This window comes from Acanthochromis polyacanthus, chromosome 19 (genome assembly GCF_021347895.1).
Source record: "Acanthochromis polyacanthus isolate Apoly-LR-REF ecotype Palm Island chromosome 19, KAUST_Apoly_ChrSc, whole genome shotgun sequence".
Taxonomy (NCBI): Eukaryota; Metazoa; Chordata; class Actinopteri; family Pomacentridae; genus Acanthochromis; species Acanthochromis polyacanthus.
The window spans coordinates 15,501,155-15,522,952 of NC_067131.1; the positions used below are offsets into that span (position 1 = coordinate 15,501,155).

Here is a 21,798-nt window from a genome sequence, read left to right on the forward strand (position 1 = left end):
CCTTATAATGAACTGGTGACCTACTCAGGGTACCTCAGGTTAAGTTTCAGCCCTCCACAACCCTCTACTGGATAAAGCAGGCACAGCTGATCGATGGATGGATGGTGTCCTGTTCATCCCGACAGAGAATATTAATAGACACTCTTTGTTGGCCACATCAGAAGTATGTGAGATCATGCGGGGACGTGGAAGTGTGAACATACAGACCTGTGGCACAGAAGGAAGGGACAGTTTTATCTGTAGAGCAGCTCTGCGTTCCTCACACCTTCATGCTGCTCAATCTAGACACTAAAAAAAAAGAACTTAAAAAAAAAAAAGACAAACCAGTTGACATTTTTCACAAAACTGATTGATAAATATTTTTTTTTTAATTTTATTCATTCAAATAAACCTACATCAAATATACATATTTAATCAAGATTAGAAAAATAATTAAATATTTCAAAACACTAAATGTCCCGCGTACAACAATAGCCACCACCCCACTGATCAGAACTGCAGCACAGAGTAAAGACTATTGTCGCTGCTGGACATCCTGAAATTAAATACATAAAACTGCATTTCAGATACAATTACTCCCCAAGTGTAAGGAGTGTGAAATAGTTTATACCGGGGCTCAATGAAGCAGTAAAAACTCCTCCAAACAAAAGTATTTAAGATAAGAACTGCTAATGTTGAGGAAACTGTCCCATGCAACAAGTTAGTACAGTAAATATCCAAGGAAAGAAAAGTACAACACCAACTACCGAGTACTATAGTGAGAGTAGAACCATATTTATCCCTTTTGAAATACCATTCTTCTCAGTTTGAGGTAAGTTTAAAGTATTTGCATATTAGAAGTTGCCCGTTATCTACTCAGAATCTAAAATGGAAAATGTTTCCTGTTTTCAGTCAAATTACTCAAACTGCTCGAGAAGTGTTTGCCCCCAGGAATCTACCTCAGGAACAAAGCAACTTCAAGAAAGGTCACTTGGATTGCAAACGAGCTTTTTCGACCTGGTGCTAAGCTGAAAACGCATACCGACCTAAATCTGCGAAGCCAAATAGACGTTACCGCAAAGCTTTATACAGCTTCAGTCGTGACTTTAAATGCACGAAAATCTGCAATTTTTCCATGATCACGTTAGCCATTGATATAAATGTTCTGAAAGTGAAAACCTCTCTGAAAGCACTTCCCCCGAGGAAAACCATTTAACTTTGAAACATGTATAAATAATGAATAGATATAAATTAGTGACTGCATAGCATAGCGATCGGTTGGTGCACTGGTGGGAGTGTTAGTCAGTTTTCATTAGGCCAAGAGCTGATCTTCCAGGCTCATCGGTGAATAAATTCATTAACAAATGTTGCATCGACCACATCCTGATGTGAGAGTGTGTTCAAGTGGTCGAGGAGCTTCTTTTTTTTCTTCCTTTTTTTGTTTATTAACACGCCACAAGCAGCATTAGAATATGCAGCACAAAAGTCACAAGTAGCAGCCACAGATATAGTGTTTAGTACTAGGCACAATAAAAGGGCTGATAAAAATGCAGCCTTGCAGGTTTCTCCTGGCACTGTGAGAGGGACGACCAGGGCAGCTGTACAGTACACGTCGAAGAAAACATGTATCTGCGGGTGTGTTTTCACAGCTAAGGAAAGGGGAATAATCCAACCATAAAGTGGAATCCTGTGGGTCGATGTTTGTGTGGGAGTGTGCGCACATCCAGTGGACGAGCTCAGTCCTCCTCAGGGTGAAACCATGTGAACCACAGACACGGTGTCATTACTAATCAAAGTTGTTCTGGGACTCTTTGTGAAGGAGGTCTTCACACCAAAAAGTGGAAGGAAACAATCAGCCAAAGGTTCGCGCCCTCAGTTCTGCTCTCTCTGTATAAACATTGAATCCGTGTCAGTCAGTTCGTCACTCAGTACCTCCTCTTTCCATGTTTCCCACCATCAGTCATGCAGGTTTTAGGTCGGAGAGCTAGATCAAGGGAGAACAGTAAAAGTGAATATTTTCAAACTAGTTTAAAAGTCACATTGCAATAATTCATCCCATTGTTTCTTTGAATCACCTGGATCTGCTGTCTGCTTCTTCTTGTTGTGATGAACTATCTGATTCTCATTGGTCATCTTCACATCCTGATCCTCCACATAATTACTGCAAAACAGCAAGAACAGGAAGACACAGCAGATTAAAGTACATCTGTGGCGCCTGTGGGAAACTGAAAAAGGGAACAAGACACAAAATGGAGGGTTGATAAAGCTTGAAGCCAGTAGGTCCTGGCCTTAAGGCCCAGAATGGAGCTAGAGAGGTAACAAAGAAGAAAGAAGGGGACAAAGGAGAGACTGAGGAATCACAAGTTAAATGTGTGGTAAGGAGGGTGTGGGATGGCTGAGGGACGTTTGAGGGCACTGGAGGAATCTTCAATACAGGGTTTGACCACAGGGAGGTGCTGACACGGGGCTTTCAGAGCTCAGTTACTCACTGTTGGTGGTGTCTGCTGCCACGAGGGCTGAAGTGGAAAAGAGTACAACTCTGTTCAAAACAACTGGGCAGTCAGGTTTAACCTAACCTACTTTTTCAATGAGTCCATTTCTTTATATTGGACTGTCTACAAATCAACTACTTTTTTGAAAAAATTCACAGTTTCTTCACACGCGAGTTCTCCGTCTAACAGCCTTTGACCCCTAACTTTGTAGATAAGGCTAACTGCAAAGACAGTGTGCATTTGGCCCTGCAGCAGTCAGCCATTCAAGACCGCATCTATACAATCTGAGGTACCTGATGACAGTGTTCCTCTCACGGTGTGCAATGTAGACATTGTCAGTGAACAGGATGGTGTGGTAGGGCACCACAGGGTCACAGGTTGGCAGGATGCCTCGTGCCACGTGGCTCACACTGTCCAAAATGCCGTTATACACCAGGAGGTCATCCACCAGCAGCTGTACACACAGAGAGACGTGCAGCTTCAGATCCACATGTAAAACAAAGAGTGACTGCCAAACTCACAGCAGAATAAGATCGGCTTACCCCAAACTCTTTCACTCCTCTCTGAGGGGTCTTTGAATAGTTCCATAGCTTGATCATTGACACCGTCACTGGCTGGTCAAAGATGACGTACACACGGTTCACCTACAAGGAAACAGGACGAGACACTCAATTCCACTGCAGAATTCGATCGGCTCACTTGTGTCAACTTTCTCTCTCACACACACTTCCTCACCAGTCCAGGTAGCACCGGCGCTAACCACATGTGTCTTCCGTCGTGGGTACTGTTGACTCCATCTATTAATTTATCTGGAGTCCTCACATCACCACTCACATTATCCAGCACATTAACACTGTCTGGAAAAGCTGCAATGTCTGGTGGACAGAATGTTGAGGACTGATGAGAGCATAAGTTCTTAACACATTACCTTGACAACAGCTGCTATTCATTTAGCATCATTAACTCACTATATGCAACTTTTTTCTAAATGTCATTAGGATAGGAATGGCTTAGTAGCAGCTATGGAAACTCATAAAGATATTATGGAGCAGAGTCTTGAACAGGTCCAGTTCTGCAAACCTGCACCTGCAAAGCTTTTTACCAGAACTGATCTGTTACCTGCTAATAACTTCAAGTTGTAAACTTGTTTGAACCTGTTAATATAAACATGAGCGGATCTCTGATTTAACACAATAAAGGTGCTTTATTTTAATGTGCACTTGGCCTTTTATTGTGGGCAGTCTAAGGCACACCTGTGCACTAATCATGGTGTCTAATCAGCATCTTGATATGGCACACCTGTGAGGTGGGATGGATTATCTCAGCAAAGGAGAAGTGCTCACTATCACAGATTTAGACAGATTTGTGAACAATATTTGAGAGAAATGGTGATATGGTGTATGTGGAAAAAGTTTTAGATCTTTGAGTTCATCTCATAAAAAATGGGAGCAAAAACAAAAGTGTTGCGTTTATATTTTTGAGTGTATGTTGCTATTAACTATGCTGACAATGAACAGCCCTAAGGCTGCTGTGCAGAAAATAATATCGCCCGCTTTCACAGTTTTAAGTTCGGCTTTACTTTCTAGAATCACACATTCTGCAAAGGAAATGTCTCTTTCACATGCTGTGGTCAGTAGTGAGCACATTGTGTGAAATCAGCACTAGGTGAGGAAACACTAAATATTAGTTTTATTAAGAACTGTCAATAAATGAAGAATATCATTTCACTTTGCCTTTTTGCAACATTTTTGTTGGCACTGACATGACAGACAGAAATGATCGACATATTTGTCTTTATAATCAGTTTCTATAGCTTCTCCATTCGATTAGTGTTAGCGTGAGACCAGAAAACGATAATCTCTAAAGTAATTTGTGATTTTTAACACTTAGTAATCTATATTGACAGATCTACAACCCAACATGTTAACCAACCAAACAGATGATCACTTGAAAGGCAAAAGAATGCATATTTCAGTGAATGAAGAGAGTGCAGGGCTGTGAAGAATTCTGGCTGACTCGTTAGAAAGGATACTGTTATCACTGAGACTGATCCTCTCATGGTTCTGGTTGTAAAACTCAAGGCCATTGAGACCGATGTAGTACGGGTCTCCCCAGGTTGTTAATAGCTGCAGTTGAAAGATGACTGTCAGGTGAAGGTCAAAGAATACACAACATAGAACATTTTACATCACATGCCACATATCACACAAGTCACAATGTTATAAAAAATATGACTGGATGCACCAAACTCATTTCTACACAGACATTTTTTAAAGAATAAAACAAAACAAACAAGAATAATAACTTTCTGCATTGAGTTGAATACTTTTACTACCAAAAGTATATTTTCTGAATATACTAACATACATTTACTTTAAGTAACATTTTCACTCCAGGACTTCTACAGTGTAGCATTCTGATTAAGTGAAGAATCTCAGTAGCCCCTCCATCACTGCCTATCTTTGTAAATCAAGGTAAACAAACACTCAATTATGTGTTAATATAATTACATGTTTATGAACAGGTCACGTTAGCATAACCACAGCCTGACTGCACATCACCTATGAGGGCAGTGATAACATACACCAGTGGGTTTGTTGTAGGAAATGAGACTTTCCTGATATGTCAGAGTATGAGCACATTATTGCAGTCACAGATATTGTTGCTATTCGAGTAAATAAAGTTACTTCAGTGAGCCATAGGATGCGTCAATGAGAATAATAGTAAGCGAGGGTCTGTGTGTTCTGTCACAAAAAGGGAATAAACATTCTCTGTTCCTGTTACCGTGACATCCTCCAACACTCCTCACAGCAGAATTGTGTGAAAAGTTCCTTATTACGAATAAATCGAAACAACAGATACTTTGCTGTAATATAGCAGAGTCCAATCCCATCCTTGTAAAGTGTTTTGTTGCAATTTAATTTTCTTCATGATTCCTTTACAGTTATACTTTTGGAACTGGCTCCAAGCTGGAAATGATTCTCGATGTCCATCACTGTTGAATAGTGTGACACTGTGCATAAACGATGGAGCAGCCTTTTGTCACGACACCAAAACTATATGATGGTGATGTTGTGCTCCAATCACAGAATTGCTTCCCTCTTACCCATATACAGTTAAATGAAACATAGCTGCAGACACAGTGACAACCAAATCAGTGATTGGTATTCGGAACCATCTGCATTATTGCTTAATATTACTGTGCACTGAAATGAAACAGATACATCTCTATATCCCCTCCAGTCTGTTGTTTTGCTTCTGTATTTAAAAAAACCTGTTAGTGAGCGTGTGCATGTCCGTGTTGTTACCAAAGCAACTGATGCAAATAATTTGATGTTTACTGACCTCAAATCTGATACGCATATTTGCAAATGTCCAAACATTACTTTATCACTAATAATGCGGTTGGGGCCAAAACACACTGCTGTGTAAACCACATGTGTGCTTCATCAGTTTATCAAAGGATACATCCACAAGGCATGATGGGAGCTTCATAGTCCATGCTGGCTTGTTCTTGTTTCTTAGAGCTTCCTCTGAATTGCAAACAACAAAATTGCAAATTAGCAAGATTGTTTAATTTTCTTTTGAAATAGCCACTTATGCAGTGAATCAAACTCTGGTTTCTACCTGTGATAATCTTCGTGACTCTTGCTATCAGTGGGCGTCTGAAGGAAGTCGACAAAGAGGATCTCCTGGGCAAAGTCAAAGTGACAATTGCCTGGTCCTTTCCTGATCAGGAATCCTTCCGTTGGGGAGATGGCAACATCATCCATGAACAAATGGATCACTTTCACCTAAACCAAATGTACAGATTTGTACATTTTATATGATGCACACAGATATTAAATGTAAAGCTATATAATAGCTTTTATAAAAGCTATTTTTATAAAAACATTCCACCATCAACAAATATGGTTTGAGCCCAACAGAAAAGCACCTCACCCCTCTGTAAGAGTCTTCAGGAGACTTATTGTAGTTCCAGATGCGGAGACCGGCGATGGTTTGGGCCTTGCTGAAGGAAATGTTCAAGATGTGGGGTTCTCCATAGGAGAAAGGAATCAGCCACATGTACTGGTCGTCAGTGGTGATGTTGTGGCCGTCAATGAGCCTGGTTGAAGAAAGCAGACACATAGGACAGCACCAATCACAGTATTTATCCGATCCAAGTCTGGGTTTTGATTGTGATATTAGAGGGAATACTACATTTAGCGTCAGACATACTTATCAAGTGTGCGCAGGTCATGTCCGTACTCAGGAAGGTCGTTGAGGTCTCTAGGTGAAGCAGCCATCATACTGAGGTCTAAAGGTAAACTCTCTCCATCCTTCCCAACCACCTCCAGTCCTGTCAGGCCCATGTAATGGGAGTCGCCCCAAGTCAAGACCAGTTCCAGTCTAAGGCCTGTGATGAAAGAAGACAGTTACTGCAGTATCCAAAAGTATCTAAAACACAAAGAAAAAAGAGAAGTTGACATGTTGTGAGAGGTCATGACTGCTGTACTCACACTTTCCAGTGTACATCCCAGGAATAACGTCCAAACTCTCCTCAGATTGGCTCACTGTAGGGTTGAGTTGAAGTTTCAGCTAAAAAGACACAAGGACACATTTAAGGGATAATTGTATGACACTGTGCTGCTGATGGTGTAGCTAATTTACTCTTGATAACCATTGAACTCAGTAATGCTGTGACCATCTGGGTTTCACAAAGAAATCATACAACATGTCTTGTAGAATCGATGGATTGAGCGGGCTGAGCTTTGTTTGGCTAGTTATCACTGTCAAAATCTGGAGTAGAATACACTCCTCAAAGTGTTGGAACAATGAGGCCAATTCCTTTATTTTTGCTGTAGACTGAAAATATTTGGTTTTGACATCAAACAATGAATGTGAGACAAGAGATCAACATTTCAGCTTTTATTTCCAGGTATTTACATCTGGATTTGATGCATAGCTGAGAAGACAGCACCTTTTGTTTGAACCCACCCATTTTTAATGTGAGCAGAAGTATTGGAACATGTGACTGGCAGGTGTATTTTGTCACACTGATTATTCAAACAATAAATAGCGCTTAATGTCTACGTTCAGTTTCAGATTTGCAGACTGCATCTATAGTTAGAGGTGTAACCAACATGAAAACCAGAGAACTGTCTGTGTGAGAAAAACAAGCAATTGTTTAGCTGAGAGAAGATGGAAAGTCAATTAGAGTCACTGCATAAACATTGGCCATAGCCAGTACAATGATTTGGAATGTCCTGAAGAAGAGAGAAACCACTGATGTACAAAGTAACAGACGACCAAGGAACACAGCAGCAGCTGACGACAGAAACATTGTGAGAGCTGTAAAGAAAGACCCTAAAACTACTGTTAGTGACATCAGCAACACCCTCCAGAGGGCAGGAGTGAGGGTATCACAATCTACTGTTAGCAGAAGTCGAGTTGATGGTGTAACACATGACAGCAGCAGAAAAATGAACTCAGAAGTCTACAGAAACATTTTGTCTGACAATTTAAAGAAAGATGCAACCAAACTGATTGTAGATCCTTCATCGTGCAGCAAGATATTATGACCCAAAACACAATGTCGACAACAAACGAGTTAATCAGGGGCCAGAAGTGGAACATTTTAGATTGGCCAAGTCAATCTCCAGACTTCAACCCTATAGAGCTGCAGTTTACCTGCTAAAGAGGAGACTGAAGGGTGTAACCCCCCTTCAAAACAAACAACGACGGAAAGAGGCTGCGGTGAAAGCCTGGAAAAGCATCACAAAAGAAGAAAGCAAACGTTTGGTGATGTCATTGGGTCACAGGTTTGATGCTGTTATTGCAAGCAAAGGATTTGCAACTAAATATTAAGTCTTATTCACTTTAAGTCTATCTGTTCCAACACTTTGGCTCACCTAAAAAAATGGTGTTCCATTTCAAATAATGCTATCTTCTAAGCTGTGCATCAGATTCAGATGTAAATGCGTTGAAATAAAAGCTGAAATGTTGATCTCTTGTCTCATATTCATCTTTTGACGTCAAACCCAAATGTCTTCAGTCTACAGCAACAATAAAGGAATGGTAGTGTCTACAGATACGGACCTGTACCCGTAGCCTGTGGGCTACGGATACAGCACTTTCCATTTGCCAGATAGATACGGACCCGTACGCGAGTCTCGCAAGTCAAGAAGCTGCTAACCACTGCAAACTGTTGAAAGGTAAGCAAAGGTTAAGGTTAGGGTTAGTGTTAGGGTCAGGTTTAGGGTCCGTACCTGTAGTACCGATGCTACGGGTCCGTACCGCTAGCGTCTACCGGGAGTCACGTGACCAGATCTCGCGTATCTGATTGGCAAATGGCAAGTGCCGTATCCGTAGTCCACAGGCTACGGGTACGGGTCCGTACCTCTAGCAACAACCTAAAGGAATTGGCCTCACTGTTCCAATATTTATGGAGGGGAGTGCACATTTACAAGTCCTTGACTTTGACATGATGTTGATGAAAACACAGAAAAACTGAAAACATGAAAACTTTCCCTCACTGATGACAAGAGTTATACTTACAGTGAGGTCTTCCTCTCTGAAACCAGCCTGTGTGAAAGGTCTTTCCTCCCCTTCTCCATCAGCGGTGCGTGGCCTCTGCAGCTCCTCCTCATACACCAAGTTCTCAGGACCATCACCTTCACTAAGGAAGGTTTCATCATAGCGAGACATGGCCTCCAGAATTTCATCGTCAGTGGTGAACAGGATGGTGTCCCCAAACTGGTCCAGCCCTGAAGTGACAACAGACTGAGTTTAACAAAACACAAAAGTAACGCAGAACAGAGAACCAAACCTTGTGAGGTAGTTCTGGTGAAATACCTCCAGAAAGGGTCCCAGAGGCCTTGGCAATCTCTCCCCTGAAGATGCACCTTCCATCCAGCATCATTTCCACCTCTTTCACACCTCTGAATGAGTGGATGCGTGACTTGTTGTAGTTCCATATGCGGATCATGGCCACCTGGCAGGGAGTGCCAAAATCCAGGAAGATGGTGTGACTTCGACCAGGAGTGAATGGGGCTAGCCAAAGATGCATGTCATCCTGAGTGCGATTAATGCCATCGATTAGGTTGGTGACCACACGGGGATCTTTGCCATATGCTGGGAGAATGTTGATGTCTGGAGGGTCGGCGAGGATGTGAGCAGGTCGAAGAGGCTCTCCACTAGAGCTGAACACCTCCAGACCATTGAGGCCCACATAGTGACGATCACCCCAAGTAGACAGGATGTTGATTACCAGCCTTTGTCCCTGCGGCAGCACCGGGATCTCAAACTCATCTTCCCTCTCCATTGATGGATCGTCATCAGCGCCTTCACACAGTGTCCCCTGAGTGTTCAAGGACAGTGGGCTCCTGGGGGCTGTGGAGGGGTTGACTGGGACTGTGGGTGGACCACGGCCCTGCCGCTGGAGGAACTCATCGAAGATGTCACCTTCGAAGCCCATGTTGGAGATGCGTCCACGCTGACACTGGTTGAACTTAGTGAGAGAGTCCCAGGACTCCATGAGGGTGTCGTCCTGCTGACTGTGCAGCTGGGCTCGAGAACTGGACTGCCTCCTGCTGGTGTTCACCAAAGACAACGGTTCCTCTGGAGAATACACAAACATTAAACTATCAAGTATTACCAAAATAAAGAAAGAGAACATTTTTTATGATTGCAACTGCCTTTAAATTCATCACCAAACATGGAACACAAGACAAAAAATATATATTTGTATCAAAGTAAAATATTGTGATAGATAGCTAGATAGCTAGATAGATAGATAGATCTATCTTTATTGATCCCTTTGGAGAGTTCCTCAGGGAAATTGTAGTTCCAGTGACAACATAGCACTAACAGTACAGGATAAAATACAAAAGAAAAAAACACCTGAAATAAAGTACAGAAAGTACAGAAACAACATGGAGAAGTGACAAAAAAAATAACATTTAATCAGTTGCAGAAAACATTCTTTCTGCAACTGTGTGAATAATAGACATGGCTGATCATTAAGGTGCAAGTAAGAATTCTAGTAAATGCAGTTATATGAGTAATAGCTCTATCATTGTTTAATAAATCCAGTGACATGATCCCACAATGCTACAGCTTCACCCTATTAACACACAGTCATGTGATGACTGTCTTAAAACAAACTAATAAAAACAGTAGGGTGAACAAACCAAATTTACATTCACACTCAGTGTCATATTCTCCAAAATGCAAGGAGTCTATCTTTGTATTTCTGATGAATGAACTTCCTTTGTCATGACACTTGCATAAGCTATCCTATTAGGTGTCTAAACCACATGACTCACTGAAGCTGAACGAACAGCAACACAGGAGAAGAATCCAACTACAATGATATTAGTAGTATTTCTTCTTGATTCCTTCTTTGAGGATTCCTGATAAAGTTAAAGCATAGATGTAATACAATTTTAATAGGTTCTAATATTACATTTAGAGGTGTGCTAACCTATTAGCAGTCTGATATATTTTATGTGGAAGAGAGCGGGAAAATAACCATCAGAATAAATAGTAATAGTAAGAGTAATACTGTAATAGTAATACTGTTGCAGTATTATAACATTGCGAAGAAGTAGCAGTGCTTACCTGTGTTTGTCAGTGATGTAGCTCTGAGGTGCTGTTCCTCCGTCTGCCTGGCACTAACTGCAGGGTTTCTGAATGAGCTCCTGCGTCCACTGATGGGTCTCTCTGGCTTTTGCTCCCCGATTTCCTCCAGCAGGTCGCAGCTCAGGTCTAAAGAGTCAGCCTTCCACTGAACTCCATTTGTCGTCCTCTCCCCTCCTCTGCACACCCTGCCTGGGTTACATGGCAGCTCCGGGAGCATAGAAGATGACGAAGATGATGGCGGTTTGGGGTCTGCAGACTGCTGAGGAACCAGCCACCGGGGCCTCTCCCTGCTGGACTCACAGCCCTCTGGGGCGCCTCTGTTCAGGGGCTGCAGCCACTGGGGTGCAACCCGTGAGGAAGCTGGCTGGGTGGTGACTGTGTGCTCCATGGGTGCCGGCTGCTCGACCTGCTGCCTAAGGGAGTGGGGCTCTTCTGAGGCGGACAGGTCAAAAGAGTTTCTCTGTGTGGAGGAGCGACGACTGGACGATGAAGCACCCACTGAAGGAGCGATGGGTGGTAGTGGTGCATGTGACTTTTCCTGCATGTCTATCATAGTCTGACCTGCGGTGTCTGACAGGGTATTTGAACTCTGGTATCGCTGGGTGCTGCTACTGCCCTCTCCACCCTTCCTGTCCTCATAGCGATGGGGGCTGACACCCCGTAGATTGTGTCCTGATGACACAGGGCTGGAAAACACGGAGTCTGAGAGGTGGAAATCCAGGAGATCAACTGTGGTGCTGTAGTCAAAGACTTGGTTGCCACAGCCCTTCTCCAGCTCGCCTTCAAACACCAATGTGCTGTTGAGGTACAGCTTTATGTGACGGGCACCTATGTCAAGCTCCTGTAAAACAAACAGAGGTTCTGTTTACTAGCATCCTGCACTTATAGTGATGCTGATATTTTGCAAAGCATTTGACTTACAGCAGCAATTTATGCCACAATAATTAAGATTTTAACATTTGAAATTTACACAAAAGAAACCTCAAACATTTTTGTTAAGATGTAAAATCAGACATAAAGTGCTAAGGCACAGACTACATTACAGAAAGATTTTTTAAATGATGGTTTTGTATAGAGAACAAAATATATATTTCTAATTCAAGCAAAGGTCCTCTGAGCATGAGGTGTACAAAATGTATCTGGGAAATTTAATAAACATACACAAAACTGAGCAATTTCCTTCTGTCTTACAAGAGCTCTCCAAGCTAGCTGTAATTAGTACTATCACAGATAACAAGTCAAATCTGCTCAAGCGTCTAGGCAGTAAACCACTATCAATCCAGTTCAGCCTAGGAACTACGTCCCAGCAACAGATCTTTCCTTACCTTACAGGTTTAATGTCTTATTCACCATCCAGGACAAACATCAAGTCATTGCCGACGGTTTTAGTAAACTAGAAAAAGATACGATGGGGTCTTTGTACCCCTCTATGAACAACGGCAAAGCTGAGAGGCAGAAGCCCACGTTTCGCTAATCCTCTGGGGCTAATCTCTCACTGTTCCACATTTGGACAGAGTGACTGGTAGCTCAGCCAACCACTGCTTAAAGATAACCGCACCCCTGACGTAACCACACAAATATAGTCAACCACTATTATAATGACAGCGCACAAGCGTACGCCATCCATCAGTGAGCTGCAGACAGCAGAATGAATAATCTCTGAACTCCACTGAGGGATAAATCAAAGCATGGAGAACAGATTGCACCTGTGCTAAGCAAAATGTAATTTCACACTTATTCTTCTTAGTATTGACATTTTAAAAATATTTTTAAAAACACATACGTTGAGGCTTCTGTTGTAGTTCCAGATTTTAATGCAAGATATTCCAAAGTCTGGGGAGCGCTCTGTGTTCCTGATGATAAAGTAAAGCTGGATGGGAGGGTGGAACGGACACGTCCACATATGACGCTCTTTGGTGGTCTGTGAATCCAAGAAAATAGAAACAATCAGCTATTACTTAGTCCTTGGAAGTAAAGTTGTGAATTCACAGATGTCAAGTCTAAACATTTTTATGTAACTGGCCTTGGACACTGCAGTAAGATATTTAAGAGCAGGTTAATTACTAGCATTAATGATAGTTCCTGCTGTTTAGGTATTTTGGCTTCAGGGTTTTGTTAATGCACATACTTGTTTGCCATCATGGCTTACTGGACTGTAAAGAAAGTGTAACTTAAGTGAATGAATTTATTTTACTTTATGATTTTTTCTGTATGCTTTAAATGCAGGAAAGTATAAATAAAAAAGCAACAAGACGACATGGTCATCAATATCCCCCGCTACATGTGATGTCCATGAGTCTATATCCAAAATAGTGATAAAGGGCCATAACTCTGTTAAATATTATCACACAGGTCTCATTTTCGAACTCGATCAAGGTGTCCATGGTGTGAAGCTACACACTAAATTTCGTAATCCTAGCTGTTATAGTTTCCGAGAAAAGCTGTCCCCTTCATGTCGGACGGACGCACGGAAGCACGGACGGACGGAGGCCAAACCTATAACCCCCTTTTCCACTTCGTGGAGGCGAGGGATAAAAATAATAGAAAATAGAAATATTAAATAGAAATAAACTGTCAATTTACATGTGGAATGAAAAAGAACAAAAAAGACCAATGAACAACATATTCTATATCATGAATATATCATAAATCATAAATATTTCCTTTTTATTTAATACATTAAGATGCAAGATTTGAGTCCAATATTATAAATGGTTTTTTTTAAAATTAATACCATTAGTGATAGTTAACAGAAAACATGTTGGTGCTGTAATTTTACACAGATTTGTTTGTGAAATGAGACATACAATAATGTACAATCACAAATGTACAAATTTACAGATGTAAATATCCTTCAATAAACATTAAAAAGTCCCAAAATACACATGATGTTATAGTAGGGATGGAAAATGCACTTTATTATGGAAAAACTACTGCTTTTGTGAAATAGCTATTCTCCGTTATTTTAGAATATTATTTTGGCTCACACTTCTAGAATAAAGTTGTTTTTTTTAGCGTGGAGCAGAGCTGCTTTCACAAGTCAAAACACCTTCCATGACACGGGTTTACTGTATTATTTTAATTTTAAATGAGATGAAACAAGCATTAAAATATGTTACCAAAACAAGTCAAGCAGTTGATGCACATTAAATGTATTTTAGACTTAGTTTGTTTGGCAGGTATCATTGAATTAAGATGCTGAGGCAGCATAAACCCACCTTCACCTTTCCGTTGACAAGCGCCCCCAGATTCCCGGGGTAGTCAGCATTCCTGATGTCTAGGTCATGAGGTGATACGTACAACTTCTTGTTTCTGAGGCAGAAGAACTGCAACTCAGTCAGCCCGACCTGCAAACTGTTCCCCCAGTTCGACAGAATCTCCATGGTAACATACAGTGCAGGGGTGACCTCTGCTGAGGACTGCCTTCTCTGCAACAGCAACACCAGACATTCATAAGTATCACACCCAGCAGTATCGGGATTAATCGGCCTGATCTGCGAGACGGTGTCATGTACTCACCAGCTGCTTGCTGTAGTCTGTTTTGACACTCTGAGGAATGTGGTAGCTGGGTCCAGCATCAAGTTTCTCCAAGGCTTTCAGCAATTTCTGTTGTTGCCTGAACAGAAGGATAACATTCTCAGCTCATCTGTGCTGTCTGTTGACCCTGACCTTCATATTAGTAGTGAGCAATGGCTCTGTACTGTGATAGCTACACCAATAAATAATTCTTCAAGGTCATGGGTGTACACATCATCAGTTTCAAACACAATTAGATGTAGTTTAACACTGAAGTGTGTACAGTATTACAACAGGCACTAGGTATCATTTTGCCCCTCATTAGACAAATTATAGATGTATGTTTAAAGGTCAGTGTATGCCAGTTTACCTGGGGCCCATGAGTGTGATTCTCTGCATGGCCACAGACACTTTGTTCTCATCCTTGTCATGGGTGTTGTGGGTTACTAAGCCATTCATCATCTGGTGTCCCCTGGCCTGGATGTGACCACTGGCCTGGATCAAAAGGAGACAAAATGAAAGAGTCAGACAAATAACCCTCTGGTACAAGCTTCATGTGTGAGCCAAACACATAAAAACATCAAGACAGTCCAGCTGCAGAGCTCCAATGTGAGCACAGGAAATGCCACCAAAATACATGTGATTTTGTCAATGGCATTAAGCGTTTTTCAGTATCTTATTAATTAGAACAATGTTACGTGACTGATTTTGGTCATTTTGTCAACATACTGTCCTATCATTTTAATGAAGCGCCACTGATTCATTCTGTCTGCAGTCACATCTTAGCCTGAACCTTTAGTTTTCATACAACAGTTGACCTGCAGTGTCTAACAAACTGAGACTAACTGTGATCAAGTACATTTCAAATTAATTAGAAGAAAGAAAGAAAGAACTTGCAGGTTTCCTGTACTTTAGCTACATACAAGTAAAGTCAAAGGTTACAAAGTGCAGCAATGGTTGGTTACAATAATGTACTTTCGACATTCATTGCCTCTGAAAATACACCTGGGACCAGTTTATTAAGAATAAATTCTTAGCATATTATTTTTATCATCACTGCTGCTGCTAGTCTATTTTGAACTGTACTAGGATTCATAAATAAAAAATACATAAATATTTGCAAGAGTCATTACTCGCAGGACTCTGTTTATAATACAATAAAGTAGATACACTGTAGTGCTTGTGGTACTGAAAATACAGTATATACCAGCAGCAGCAACACGTGATGCCAAAGTATAAAGGCTTCTAATGGTTCTGTGTAACGCTGATATCTAATGTTATAAACAGCTGATTAGCTGTGCAGAGATAAAAGCCAAATCTACTATAAAACTTAATGAGCTAGCGCTAAATACGTTAGCATACGTTGCACACAACAGAGAGTTGTACTAAATATGTGACATTAAGGAATTCTAATGAACATTTACACAAACTGACGGCACCACTACAAAACTGGGAGCAAATCTACATATTAGTTTCTGTCCTCACTGGAGGTCTGCAGCCAGACGCCTCTCAGAAGGATCACTGTATTAAAATCAAGAGCCGACACAGGACACGTGCAGAGCTACAGATGGGCTGTGAAAAGAGGTACCAGACTGTCATCATAAATTGCTCTGGATAAACATTGAAACTGCTGCTAACATAAAGAAAAGTGTTTTCTGCTTGTAACAAATGGTCTGAGTTAAGTGAAAATGTGAGAAGTGAAGTGCGTGTCAAACAGACTGTGCTGCGACTGAAGAGCTCAGCACTCCGCACGGGCTCATTTTCTCTCTGTATGGCCTGGCGCACCCGGCACGCAACCTCCTCTGGGTCTCGCTCCTCAACAGAAGCCTTTCTGGCTGTTGACAGGGGTCTCTCCACACGACTCCTCGGTCCTTAAGCAAAAAGCACACGTTTTTTAAAGCTACAAACATGCATCCACCCAGCCCTTGCAGAAACATTTCTCCAATAGTTTAATCATTTTTTTAGCGTAAACATTGAGCATCAAGTACATTTTCCAAAAAAGGTAAAACACTTACTCTGACCATCCCGGCTCTCTTGTGAAGGTGGTCTATCTAATGTTTTGCTTCTCACCAACATAGGCTTGGTGGGTATGAAGGCGTCAATGCTTTCTTTCCTCTTTGCAGACAGAGAACGTTCAATCTTACGGCCTGAAAGAGTGGAGAAAATTATTTTCAATCAGGATTCGACACATCTATTCATCTGCATCCCATATGCTGATGTCAGTGCTGATGAGGCAGATAGGGAGGAGATGGAACCAGCCTTGACTCACCCTAAAAATCAATAACAACTCTGCATGTTAACCTACCTTTAGGTGAGGGTCCAAAGTCCAGAACAATGAGGTTAGCTGAGTCGAAATGGCTATGGGAGCTGCTGGGCCGAGAGTTGGAGGACGACTTGGAGGAGGGGAGAGGCAGCCCCAGTTCATCCAGACTTTCAGTGCTCTCCTCCCTCTCAATCTGCTCCTCTATCCACTCTTCATCTGACTCCTCCCCCGCTGAGTCGCGGCTGCTCCGTCGCATGCTAACCTCCAGGCTCCGACGCAAAACCTAGTTTACAAAAGGTCAGCATTTATGCACGCATTCAAGCACACAGCCATCAGTCTCAGCAGTCGGCAGCACAAACAGACACACAAGTCTGCTGACAGCTTAGGCATCCCCTTGATTTGTGTGACTACCACTGAGAACTGTCACACTCCCAGCAGAGTGAAATAAATTTATAGCATTCACTACATCTCGTGCCACGTTGACCCGATGACATCAAAAAAACGCATGCATTTTTTAATTTTTTTTTTTAAAATCGGCTCACCTTCACTTCCTCGAGGTTTAGAAGAACCTTCTCGCTGTGCTCCTGGTTTGCGTGGCTTCCCTGACTCTCAGGCCTGGAGCTGAAGGAGCGTGACACCTTGCAGGGGTCCCTCGAGCAGCAAGGACTACGAGGTGAGCGTGGACTGGAGCTCTGCAGGGAACATGGTGATTAAGTAAAGGGGAAATGGCAGAGATAGAGAGATGCTAAGTGGTACAGACAGCTGCATCTGACACACAGCCCCTCCCCTAAAAATAAAAAACACCCACACACAGGCTTAGTAGGCATTGTTATGTCTTCACTGTACCTCCATGCCTACACTTTCATAGGGCTCAAAATCCTCAGAGTAGCGCTTTTGTGGGGAGATTTGTAAACTTGATCCATCCTTTGTTGGAATTTTAACAGGACCCTGCATACATTACAGAAGAGGAAAATGCAAATATGTGTACTTTAATACAAGTGCAGTCATTTTTGGTTGAAAATTCAAACATTAAAGGATCAAATGAAATGCTTAACAGCCTGTACCTTCACCCATTCTTTCCTCTGGACCTTTCCTGGGGCAGTTTGGCTCCTCTTCTTGTGAGTCTGCTCCAGATTACAACTATCTTCAGTTAACTGGTGGGCGCTTCGACAGACATCTGCCGATGAGTCACAGCACAGAAAGGAACATGAGCAGCGTGCAGCAGACCATTGCCTCAGAGGAGAAGGAACACACAGCCACATACGCAGATGGTCCACAGCACATAGAGGAAGAAGAGAAAAACAGGCTGCCAGCTACAACTGTCACTATCATTTATTCACTGGGACTGGGCATGGGATCATGCCACGCAAACTACCAGCTGAGGAGTGGTGGCTATTAGCTGCTATTCCATATGGTCTAAGGATGACAGAAGCAACAAGAACTAGGGTAAAGATGGCACCTCGGATTCCTGCGTAAACATGACTGAATACTTAAGAACAATACTTCCTCCTGCACAACAGAGGTGAAAGATAATGAGGTCGTCACATAAACGGTGCAGCAGCACTGTACCTGCAGTTTGTGAAGGCCTCCAAGCAGGTGGGGCGGAGACAGTTTTGCATTTGGAGCCCCTCGGCTGTTTTCTACTGGCTTCAGCATTGGCTCCGTTAAGGTAAATTGAAAAACCTTGCTCAAGCTGTTCCAGCTCAATCTCCCTGCGGTCTTTGACTTTAAGGCGCTTTAAGATCCTGAAGAGCAAAGACAAGTGATAACTATTCTTGAAAACATAACCAAAATTGAATAAACTCTATTGAGAAGGGATCTAAGATGCACAAAATAACACAAATCCCACATTCTCAAGCTATTCCAACCTTCATGCTTCGACCTTTCAAGCACAAAATTCTTGTCTCTCAAAGGAAGGAACCAAACCAATCAGTGCTGCTATTAGGCAGCACTGAAAGTCATGGAGGAGTTGTGTGTCTCCCCTGTGAAATCCAATCTGTCTCTCCCCAGCAGCCTGTGCTCACACTTCACCTGTTTTTGTGCTGGAGGGCGATTAAATATTCATCCAGAGTGTCATCTACAGCAGAAGCAAGCTTCTCTCCTTGGCACGTCTTGTTCTCCTTCAAGAATACACGCATCAGTAAACACACACACACACACACACACACACACACACACACACACACACACACACACACACACACACACACACACACACACACACACACACACACACACACACACACACACACACACACACACACACACACACACACACACACACACACACACACACACACACACACACACACAATGAAGAGTCAGAAATGCCTGCATCAGCTGTTTGAGGAAAGCAAACGGTCATAATATACCTCATTCCAGCACAGGTATTCATATTCACAGACTTTAATCAATATCCACTTTATTCTGTGCATCACAACATTTATGCAAGCAGTTTGCTCCTCCAGTCTTGTGTATCAAAGCTTCCCTACAGGGCCTATAATGTGTCAAGTACATAACATATAAGCAAAATACTATTAATCAAACTTGCAGTGTGGTAGGGTCTTTTGCGCCAAATGTGCCTGTTAAAGCACCTCACGATTCAAGGACAATATCAGATCAAAAAACATTCAGCGACTGTCAGATTTTAGGTGAAACACGTCATCAGGAAAAATAGGAGTATTTTTTTGTCAAAGCTGACTATCTGTGAAACACAGCTGTATCGTGGGGCAACAATTTATAAGCTTGTCAACTGAACTCTGCTGAATAGGGCGGAACAATACGCAAAAATAATAATACTGTGATGATTATGACAGATGCTGCAATTGCGATGAGTCACGATTTTAGTGGGAATAGTATTTTTTTCTTTACAACTGAGAAAAGAGTAAAAATGATTATGCCAATTGGGCTACTGTTTGAACCAAAGAAACACTTTTCCTTATGTCTGAAGACTATGGTTTATAGGCCAAAGAAACTCCACAGCACCACAATGATTGATTTACCAAGAAATACAACTCCTATGATTTGGACATTGCACAAGCTTATATTGTAATTTTGATAATATTTGGATTCATTATACTGCTACTACTGCTGCTGAATAACACACTATCTCTTGGTGACTTCAGAAGTACAAAAATATTTATCTCCAAAGGCTTCTAAACTCTAAAGGCCTGCAGACTCTCAATTTTGAGATGAATTGGCAGAATAGGGATGACAGTAAGAGGCACTGCTGAAAAATATGCACAAACTGAGGGACTCTACTGACTCAGCATGGGCCAAGATCCCCGTGGAGTAAGTCCAACACTTACATGTCAATTTCAGTCTCTTCTTTACAAACCAGTCCTATCCTGTACTCATTAGACGATTGCAAAAATAACTGGAAGAGAGCTAGTACATTCTGCAATCTTTTTCAAAGAAACTGGCATTGACTACACATGTGACACATCAAAAATTCAAACCATACTTCAAGATGCCATATAGTTGAGTGATGGATTAACAAATTTTGCATTTGAAAGCATCTTATTTTAAACTGTAAAACTACATATATCACCTTAGCCAGTCCTGTTAACATGCACTTTGCTCATAGACCCCTGGAATCCACTAAAATGAAATCCTCCTCACTAAAACACCAGATGTCTGCCTGCTTCAAGCTTAAAAATGCCTGCCGTGGTGAATTAAGCACATCAGACGCAAGTGTGTCTCGGAGGGAGCATCAGTTGTCTGCATGCATAACACAGTCACTTACAGCTCATACCATTCCATTTTTAAAAAGTCATCATGCAAGACAAGAAAAGAAATCACAAAGCTCTTACTCAGTTTCTACAAGTCAACTAGGCTACAGCATCTGTCAATGTCAGGAGCAGAAGAGAGGCAAAGAAATTTGAAGGAAGAACAGAAAAATAGTTGTTAGTGACAGATTTATAGAGGCACAGAGTGATTGCTCAGTCACTGCTGTAAAATATGACATGCATTATTGCAGTTAATGTCCTGTGAATATGTGTGTGTGTGTGTGTGTGTGTGTGTGTGTGTGTAAAGTAAAATGACAGATGATCAGATGTGAACTTAAAGCTGAGGTTACAGACAGAGCAGATGAGTCGTTACATAAAGCCTCACCTCGTTATCCATCGTGTGGCTGCAGATGATGCTGTTCACATGGCCCTATCCCATATTTTTGACCAGGACCGATCCTGCTTCAAATAAATCTCTGAAATCTGTGCTGTGTTTGATCACCCCTGCTGAGGGACACATGAGAACCCCAAGGTTAACCGTGACATGAAACCTAAATTACACTGAATGCAGTTCGTTAAAAATGTCGCCACACCCGGTGGACGATTCAGCAGAACAAATACCTGATACGTGACGTCTCGTTAACGTTAAATACCGCGTTTAAACCGGTTACAAGTCATTTTAAACAGCTAAATATACCGTTAACCTGCAGGGAATTGGCATGCACGATAACGTTTGCCATATTTGTACTGCATTAAATGCTAACAAGCTAACCTTGCATGCAAGCTAACGCATATTGTTTCTGTCATTTTTAGCGCTATTGAGAGTTAGCTGTTCAACTCCCGAGGTTATTGGTTGACGTTAGCATGTAGCATACAGCTCAGGTAGGCTAGCACTGGCGCTAATAACAAACCGAGAAGGCTAAGTCGTTAGCATGTAACTATTTCACACACAAAAAGACGCAAAAACTGGGTGTCACTTTCAAATTCTAGAAGACACTTCACTCCGGCTGTGATAGCTATTGGAAAGAATACTTACAGTCCGTGTGAAACGCTACTTTGTTAGCCATTAGCTTTGAAATTAACGAGTTTTTTGTGTTTTCTCATGTGCCCAATGCGTTGTGTTGGTTGGTAACCAGGATAGCTGTCCACCAATGGGAAGAGCAGCATCCGAGGTAGCCACGCCCCCCGCCGGTCC

General features: G+C 41.9%; 1 protein-coding gene across 5 annotated transcripts; it reads right to left on the reverse strand.

Moving 5' to 3' along the window:
• Positions 1 to 327: 327 nt before the first annotated feature.
• On the reverse strand, positions 328 to 21,778 carry katnip (katanin interacting protein). 5 transcript variants are annotated; one of them, XM_022212622.2, is made up of 29 exons: positions 21,640 to 21,778; positions 20,989 to 21,110; positions 18,907 to 18,995; positions 18,445 to 18,620; positions 17,940 to 18,052; positions 17,722 to 17,823; positions 17,418 to 17,567; positions 16,918 to 17,158; positions 16,628 to 16,759; positions 16,398 to 16,483; positions 14,983 to 15,107; positions 14,616 to 14,712; positions 14,315 to 14,524; positions 12,880 to 13,017; positions 11,076 to 11,937; positions 9,309 to 10,073; positions 9,012 to 9,220; positions 6,974 to 7,052; positions 6,693 to 6,870; positions 6,414 to 6,579; positions 6,099 to 6,265; positions 5,940 to 6,004; positions 4,504 to 4,614; positions 3,207 to 3,346; positions 3,014 to 3,115; positions 2,765 to 2,925; positions 2,469 to 2,495; positions 2,055 to 2,140; positions 328 to 1,963 (listed from the first exon to the last, which is right to left on the reverse strand). In XM_022212622.2, exons 2-29 carry the CDS (start codon positions 20,998 to 21,000, stop codon positions 1,905 to 1,907), a joined length of 4,848 nt encoding a protein of 1,615 aa, XP_022068314.2. In that variant the 5' UTR covers positions 21,001 to 21,110; positions 21,640 to 21,778; the 3' UTR covers positions 328 to 1,904. The 5 variants fall into 5 exon arrangements, with proteins under 5 accessions (XP_022068314.2, XP_022068310.2, XP_022068311.2 ...); XM_022212618.2 differs by having other exon boundaries at positions 16,332 to 16,483; XM_022212619.2 differs by having other exon boundaries at positions 16,332 to 16,483; positions 20,989 to 21,107; positions 21,640 to 21,774.
• Between the last annotated feature and the right edge of the window lie 20 nt (positions 21,779 to 21,798).

Coding starts and splice junctions, on each gene's coding strand:
- katnip (XM_051939605.1), bottom strand. CDS start 19,013: ATGCGTGTATTCTTGAAGGAGAACAAGACGTGCCAAGGAGAGAAGCTT. Junction 15,108..16,331: donor AGCTCTTCAGTCGCAGCACA/GTCTGTTTGACA, acceptor CTTTTGATCCAG/GCCAGTGGTCACATCCAGGC. Junction 10,074..11,075: donor TACATCACTGACAAACACAG/GTAAGCACTGCT, acceptor TGTATTCTCCAG/AGGAACCGTTGTCTTTGGTG.